We start from the raw sequence: 8,534 nt of genomic DNA on the forward strand, positions 1-8,534 counted from the left end.
CGTTCTCCACTTGCCAAATGCTCCACCTGAAGTACGCAACGTTGCTTCAATAACTGCGAGCAAAAGTGCACCGTTTAATATAAACAAATTTTGACGTTTGTTGCACAAGTACTCCAGCCACATCGCCAGCACAATTTTCGGCGCTAAACTATTCAAACTATTCACAATCCACGAAACTTAGGAAAGCACACCTGTGGGAAGGAGTTGATAAGCCATTGAAAATGTCATAGACGGGAAGACAGTCAGAAACACAGAGCTGCTCTGAGCTCAACTTCTGCAAGGGCCAGGACGACTGTGAAGCCTAAATCCCCAGGAGCACCGTCTAAGCAAGGCGTGTGCTCGCCAGAAAAACTTTAGGCGTAGAATTTACCTATCTACTGTCCTTTTTTTGTCAATCACTAGAGAAATATGCAATTCTAAAGTGAAAGTTCTTTCGTCTCTCGTTATATACTGGCCAACCGTATGAGAGACCGAAACATGGCACCCGCCGAAAAAGCCAGACCGTGGCTGGAAACGAACCGGCGTCTCTTGATTATCGGTCAAGTGCGCCAACTGATTGCGTCACACTGGCACGGTCTGACTCTTTCGACGACTGCAATATTTCGTTTGTGTTCCTGGGCACCTTGAGGCTTGTGTTGTGTTTGTCATTTTGTGTGTTCAGGGCTCGGAACAGAATTTGCTTTCTCGGTACCCCTGCTGTCCGGCGCCCCCTGTGGACGAGACGCTCGAGGGGTCGGCTTCCCCCCTTTCGCACCCTGTCCCGGAACGGCTCCGGTGAAATATCCGAAAAAGGCTTCACGGACGGTGGGTTATCAAATAGGACGGCGGGTTATCAAACCCCGAGATGCTTTCTACATCTTCATGCACGCAGAACGTGGAATGGTCACGCCTCATTTGAGCCTCGCACAACAAGTAACTGGCTGAATGAAGTGCCGCTTAAAAACGGCCATACTCTGTTACGTGTGTGAAGCGTGTAAACAAACAGCTGATCGATATCGAGGCGGTGAACGCGCTGCTCTGGTGGTTGTGAAGGAAGGGCAAAGTCGTGGCAGCTCATCTCCGCCATTTTGCTGGGCGTGTGTTTATTGTGTTCCATCTTGTTTTCCCCATCACGAGCGCTGCCTGGTGGACGGCGTCATGAATTGGTCGCGCACGCTCCGTCCATAAGAAGCTCCGCATATTAATATAATTGTTCGAGCGACTCCTGGAACCTTATCTTCGAGTGGCACGCAGCTCCGTGAGCAGATCGACGCGTTCCAGGAGGTCAAATAGTGTTCGTAATCCCTTCATATGCCATTAAGCATTACGCGGGGTACCAGCGGGTCACTTGCGGGTCATTGGCGGGACGCTTTATACGATTATATTGCTTTGTTTTCTGTCTACTTCCTCGTAAAAGGAATGCCCTTGAAACACCGTCGGATCCGCGCATTCTGAGGTCCATGCCTGGAGTATCTTTAGCGCTTGTCTCACGCGGGCAAGACGTGCTAGCATTCGATCAATGAACGTTCTGGTGCGCTTGAGGTGCAACAAAGTTTTACTCATCATGGATGTTTTCAAATCATCGAACAGGAATGAGTCAGTACCGCAAATATTTTAGTATGCTCAACGAAGGATATAAATCTCTCACGTAAATGGGAATGATTTGGCATGTAGTGGGGTGCCGTTTAGTAAGTGGGAAGTGAATACAAACGCATCTGGGAACATTAAATGACACCACATACCGGTACAGACCACGAGAACATCTAAGACAGATAACAACAACAATAAAAAAGGTATGTCATGATTTAATATTTGTCATTTTTTAGCAATTTATTTAATTAGTAATTGTGACTCATATCATTTAGAGATTCCAGCGGTATACTCGACATAGAGGCCCTGCAACGATTTCTGGAAGCCGTTAATATTAATGAAACAAGGGAAAGGGCGCAGGCTAGCTGGTATAGATCCATGAAGAAGACCGTGTCTCTCGGTCTTCTTCATGGATCCATTAATATTGTTTTCTTTACTTTCGCAAGTAATATTCATCCTCTCACCCTTCCAGCAATCGATATGGTGAATGGACCCCTATTCCTTACATGCCAAATAGTTTATACTGACACGTAGTGTAGTGTCTTTCGGTGAGGAACAACGTACACCGAATGTGGAACGAACTTGTTTATTTCAGGTACGACACGAGCAGAACCTGCTCCTAACACACCCGGCTGCAGACTGCATGAAAACAAACCCGCAGCTGCCTTTTATCGCCAAACCATGAAGGCGCGAACAGTTATCAACAAGGCCGCGTACAAAGCGATAAGATATCACACTACCACCACCCTAAGAAAAAAATAACTTTGCGCGAATAATGTATACAATATTTCAAAAACCCGCATGCAAACTTTCATGCACACTTAAATACTAGAACAACCCAGTTCATGTGGATTCATAACGTTGAGGGGGTCGACGCTCACGAAGTGGATATCTTCTTGCTTGTACTGGAGTTGGCGGCTTCTCGGTCACCGGTGTCTCGGAACATGGGCCAGTGGAGATTGCAGGCATGAGATCCGACGATTCTTGTTCATGTAGATCTGTCGAAGATTCTGTTCGAGCTTGAGCCGCGACAATCTGGTCAACGTGTCTTCTCCACACCAAAGACCCATGCTGTGTGATCACTTTCACTTTGTATGACACAGGCCCAGTTCTACTGATAATAAAGCCATGAACCCATTTCTTCCCACTCCGGTAATTCCTTACTCGTACCGAATCACCAACCTGAAACATCCGTTCTTGATGGTTTCGCTGTAAAATTTGCGTTTGTTGCTTCTGAGTTACGACAGATTTAAGAGAAGGCCTAATCAGATCTAGTCTCGTTTTTAACGTCCTTCCAAGCATTAAAGATACAGGTGATTGAGAAGTTGTAGCATGAGGAGTGTTCCTATAAGATAAAAGTAGGTTGGCTAGCCTCACCTCCAGCGACTGGCTACGATCCTTTCTTAGACACTCTTTCAAGGTCCTCACAAACCGTTCTGCCAACCCATTTGTTGACGGGTGGTAAGGTGCTGATGTCACATGCCGGACACCATTGTGCTTTAGGAACACCTGGAAAGATTCTGAACAAAATTGTGGCCCATTGTCCGTTACAATTGTTCTCGCAATTCCCCAACGAGCAAATAGTTCACGCACACACTGAACTGTCATTTCAGCACTCGTTGATCCAAGTACAAACACCTCCGGCCATTTAGAATGGGCGTCAACTGCCACCAAAAAATTCTTGTTCTGGAACGGTCCGGCATAGTCCAGGTGGACTCGTTCCCAAGGTTCCGACGGCCACGACCACGGATGCAGCGGAGCTTTCGCTGGTAAGGGACGCTGGTCCTGGCAGTCGTCACACTCTTTCACCATGCGCTCCAAGTCGAAGTCGATACCTGGCCACCAGGTATAACCTCTGGCGATCTCCTTCATCCGAACGATTCCTGGGTGTCCAGAGTGTAGCTCTTCAAGCACTCTACTACGCAGCTCCGCTGGAACCAGGATTCTCATGCCCCACAAGATGCACCCTTGGTGTACCGTAAGTGCCGTCCTATGCAGAAAGTAGGGCTTTAAAGCTTCATTGCAATTTGAAGGAGGCCATCCGTTTCGTATAAAGTTGGCCACAACACTCAGAATAGGATCACGAGCAGTTTCCTTGGCAATTTCTGTGCTGCTCACTGGGAAACTTTGCAGTCGTACGGTATACAACGCACAGACCTCGTCGTCCGCACTTTCGGGATGCTTCTTCTTGAGCGGTAAGCGAGAGAAACAGTCCGCGACAGCATTAGTGGAACCGCTTCTGTAGCGAAGTTCATACTGGTACGCTGCAAGAGTTAATGCCCATCTCTGTAGCCGTGCAGCGGCTATACTTGGGATGCCAGTTTTTGCACCAAATATAGTTTGGAGTGGCTTATGGTCAGTAAAAAGAACGAAATGCCGTCCATACAGGTAGTTGTGGAACTTCTTAACTCCAAATATCAGTCCCAGAGCTTCTCTTTCCAAGTGACTATAATTGGATTCTGCGACACTTAATGTTTTTGAAGCGTAAGCGATCGGCTTAGCGCTGCCATCTGCTTGTATGTGCGACAGTACTGCCCCTACACCATATGCTGATGCATCACACTCCAACTGCAACGGGATGTCCATGTCATAGTGGACAAGGAGCGGGGGCGATGATAGGAGTTCCTTCACCTTTTTGAACGCCTGTTGGCACTGTTGGTTCCAATTCCATGCCACCTTAAGTCGTAAGAGTCTATGTAGCGGATACAAAACACTGGACAAATCTGGCAAGAACTTCCCATAGAAGTTAATCGCTCCCAGTAGCGAACGTAGCTGTTGCTTATCTGCCGGCGGCGGTGCGTGAAGAATTGCCTCTACTTTCTCCAGCGATGGCTTAATTCCTTCCGCATTGATTACGTGTCCGAGGTACTGAAATTCGTTCGTGAAAAATTCGCATTTATCCTTCTTTATCTTTACTCCTCGTTCTGCGAGGCGATTCAGCACTGCTTCCAGATTCCGCACGTGCTCTTCTTGCGACCTTCCCATGATCAGGATATCATCTAAGTAAACAATGACACCGCTAAGGTCCTTCAGCATGTTTTCCATTATCTTTTGGAACATTGCGGGCGCCGAGGTGATTCCGAACGCAAGGCGATTTACTTTGTATAATCCCTTATGAGTGTTCAGCGTCAAGTACTCCCGTGACTGTTCATCGACTTCGACCTGAAGATATGCCCGATTGAGGTCAATCTTCGAAAAATGCTTGCCACCCGCAAGCGCTGCGAATATTTCGTCCAGTCTAGGCAAGGGGTACTTCTCAACTTCCAAAACTTGATTGACCGTTGTTCGGTAATCACCGCACAATCGAATTGAACCATCTCTTTTAACGACAGGTACAACTGGTGTTGCAAATGAACTACTACTGGTTGGCGTAATTACTCCGAGACTTTCCAGTTTACTCAATTCATTTTCCACGGCAGACTTGAGTGCAAAAGGCAAACTTCGGGCCTTTAAAAACCGTGGTATACTGCCCTCTCTGAGCTTGAGGGAGACTTGCTCACCTTTAATTCTTCCCAACCCGTCTTCGAAGAGTCGGCTGTACGTTTTGAACAATTGCTCCGTGGTGGACTTGATGTCGGGTGACATTGCGTTCAGTTGTGTCCAATCCAGGCACAGTTCTCGCACCCAGTCACGTCCTAGGAGAGGTACACCAGGCTCACGCAAGATGTGAAGTGGAAGGCTTCGTTGATTTCCGTTGTACTTCACGTCAACCATGACGCACCCACGAGGTGTAATCGCTTCTCCGGTGTATGTCCGCAACTTCAGTGCAGTGGGTGTCAACTTAAGGTCCGGGAAGCACTTCTGGTACTGCTGGAAAGACATAACGGAAACAGCGGCACCAGTGTCAATTTCCATCTTAACAGGAACATTCTCGATCACAACCGTTGCGCACATGGGGTCGTTGCTGCGTGTTTCCATCCGTAGGACCGCATTATTCAAGTCAAAGTTGTCATCTTCCCTCAAGTTGCGAAGATTCTGTCGTCCAGATAGCGGTTTTAACTTTGTTCGCGATCGGCACACTCGTCGAATATGCCCTCTCTTTTTGCAGTTGTGGCAGACAGAATTCCGGAAGTTGCATGATTCACTGGAGTGATTGTTCGCACCGCATCGATAACAGGAAGACTTCTTTTCTTTGTCGACCTTATCAACTTTGTGTAGGGGCGGGGGCGTATCAGCTTCGTGGCATTCCGAGGCACTTCGTGTAGCCATTTCAAGAGACAGTGCTTTTTCCACTGCTTTCTTAAATGTTAAAGACTCATCTTCGGCGAACAGACATTTTTGAATATCAAGTCTTCGCAATCCGCACACAAATCTGTCCCTCAAAACTTCCTCCAAGTTTGCCCCAAACTTGCAATCCTGGGCTAGTCTTTTCAATTCAGCCACAAACTGCACAATCGTCTGAGACTCTCCCTGGACGCACTTATGGAATTTCGCCCTTTCTGCTATCACTGATGGTTTCGGCGACAAATGGTCCCGCAAAGTAGTCATCAGAACTTCAAGAGTCTTGTTAGACGGTTTATCCGGAGCCAGTAAGGTTTTTAGCAGCGAATACGTTTTGGGTCCCATGATGCTAAGAAACGCATCCACTTTACTGCCATCTTCAATTTTGTTAACTTTCAGGAACGAAAGCAAGCGTTCTTCGTAGGATATCCAATCCGATGTAGCTTCATCAAAATGTTCTACTTGCCCTATCGTAGCCATCCTGCACTGTGTCGTCGGGTTCGCGTTCCTCGCTTCTTCCTTTCCGTCGGTTGCTTCGTCTGCGCCGGTCATTCTCAGTGAAATTCCATCCTAGCGTCGCCAGATGTAGTGTCTTTCGGTGAGGAACAACGTACACCGAATGTGGAACGAACTTGTTTATTTCAGGTACGACACGAGCAGAACCTGCTCCTAACACACCCGGCTGCAGACTGCATGAAAACAAACCCGCAGCTGCCTTTTATCGCCAAACCATGAAGGCGCGAACAGTTATCAACAAGGCCGCGTACAAAGCGATAAGATATCACACGTAGGCATACTCATTTTGAATTGGTTTGAAATCAATTTACGGCAAATTGTTACTTACTATGCGCAAATTTTTGGTGTACTTTATCTTTTTGAGGGCATTAAAATGCACGGGAAAAAATAAACGACGAAGAAATGCAATTGATAAGTTGATACGTAAATTAAAAAATATGGAGAAATTAATAGAAATATTAGAAATGCAATAGTTGCCGTCGGTCATGCATTCAGCACGTTCCGGGAGCAGGCCGCACCGCACGTCTGGACGCCGCTGTGCCGCTGTTGTGCGGTTGTGCTACCGCAGAGCACAGAGCGGGCCTGCTTCTTGAAGCCACCGCTAGATGTCGTCACTATCCTACACAAAATAATGAGTCGTCTTCATCGGTTCTTGTCCCGTCCTGTGTTCGTCTTGTTTCCGTCCTCACGTTGCTCCTCAGACTCAAGGAGATGTTTCCGTTCAAAATAATGTGGTCTTGCAAGATCTTGGGGATGTATTAGGTGTGTGTGTGTGGGGGGGGGGGGGGGGAGGAAGTTGGGAAAATCCCTGGGTGTGGGTTCGAGTCTGCATTTCGCTGAAGTGAAAGTCCCGCACGTGCGTTGCAACAACGTAGCCGTCAGCGAAGATCAGTGGCGTAGTCAGATAAATATTTCGGACGGGGTTCTATGGGGACTTTACATGGGGTAAGGGCATTTCCTCCTCGTTTCCCTCTCCCAAATGTAAAGGTACGATTTCGGGGGGTTTGAACCCCGGAAACCACTCCCCCTGGCCAAGCCAGTGGTGGTGATGGTGGTGGTGTGCACGCATGCGTTGTTTAGTTACCGGACGGTGTGCCTGCCGTTAGATGAGGCCTACAACGATGTAATGGGCGCACCCAATGGTGAAGCTTGTTTGCGGTCCCCACATGCATTGGCATGCAAAGAGGGTCAGGAGGCGTTTGCTGCAAAACGGCGAGGCTCTACGAGCACCTATTCCCATACCCGGTTTCACTTTACTATACAGTTAGTATGCAGTTGGCCCTTGACTTTTGCGAGGGTTAGGGCCGGAGGACCCCCACAAAAGTCAAAATTCGCAAATAACATAGAGCTGTGCTGTTGACTCGTTGATGGCATATGGTGAGCAACTGCAGAACCTGACTTCTCTCTACGCAGCATATGTAATGATTCAACCTTTCCTTGTAAGGTCTTCAGTGTCTTTTGCCTCCTCGGAGCACTTTCCGAAGCAGTAGAAGTACCGCGCGTTGGACCCATAATTATCAGTCTCGTTGGTTCACAGAAACAACAGGTAACTGGAAACAGAACCGGAACCGGAACGGGGGGTGGGGGGAAGTCAAGGACCAACTGTACTCGTTCGCAAGATCTCAAAGGCTCAGACTTTGCATCTTTTATCCGATCTGATACTGCACTCCTCGGCTGTTTGCTGTATTTCCCTCAGGCCTGTCGACCAGCCTCTAAGGCAACTATTTCTCCAACATTTTTTTTTCTTTTGTAAGAAATAGCAAGTCGGCCTATGCCTGACTAACCTTTCCTCTATCTTTTTTTTCAATAAACATATCCTCCCCCCACCCAAATGAGGTTGTAGACCACACGCAACCTTCTTCTAGTTCATAGTTTCGTGGCGTAACAAGAGCTACAAGTCGAAAGCGGGATGCCCTAGAACCAAGGATGGGCATAAATACATTTTTTGACTATTTAAATATAAATACAAAATACTTTGTTGAAAGGGGTATTTAAATACTCTTCATAAATACTTTTCAATATGAGTATTTAAATACAAAATATAAATACCGTAACTACTACCATAAATACTGTGAGGAAGATGTCATCTGGAATTACAGAAATAACGATGATAATAGCATTTATAGCAAGGAGCAATAGCATTTATTTGTTAGATTATCATGGCGATTTTAATATTAGAAGTTTCTCAAAGACTGCATCTTTTAGGCATCTTCTGTTCGGCCGTACAA

The 8,534-nt window shown here is 47.0% G+C and overlaps 1 protein-coding gene across 1 annotated transcript; it reads right to left on the minus strand.

The window, feature by feature from the left end:
* Positions 1-2,412: 2,412 nt before the first annotated feature.
* LOC135377779 (uncharacterized protein K02A2.6-like) lies at positions 2,413-6,342 on the minus strand. The gene has a single exon (XM_064610488.1). It carries the CDS (start codon positions 6,340-6,342, stop codon positions 2,413-2,415), a length of 3,930 nt encoding a protein of 1,309 aa, XP_064466558.1.
* Positions 6,343-8,534: the final 2,192 nt, after the last annotated feature.

Source organism: Ornithodoros turicata, chromosome 1, assembly GCF_037126465.1.
Source record: "Ornithodoros turicata isolate Travis chromosome 1, ASM3712646v1, whole genome shotgun sequence".
Classification (NCBI taxonomy): Eukaryota; Metazoa; Arthropoda; class Arachnida; order Ixodida; family Argasidae; genus Ornithodoros; species Ornithodoros turicata.

Excerpts from the sequence above, each read along its gene's own strand:
- LOC135377779 (XM_064610488.1), bottom strand. The coding sequence starts at position 6,342 with ATGACCGGCGCAGACGAAGCAACCGACGGAAAGGAAGAAGCGAGGAAC.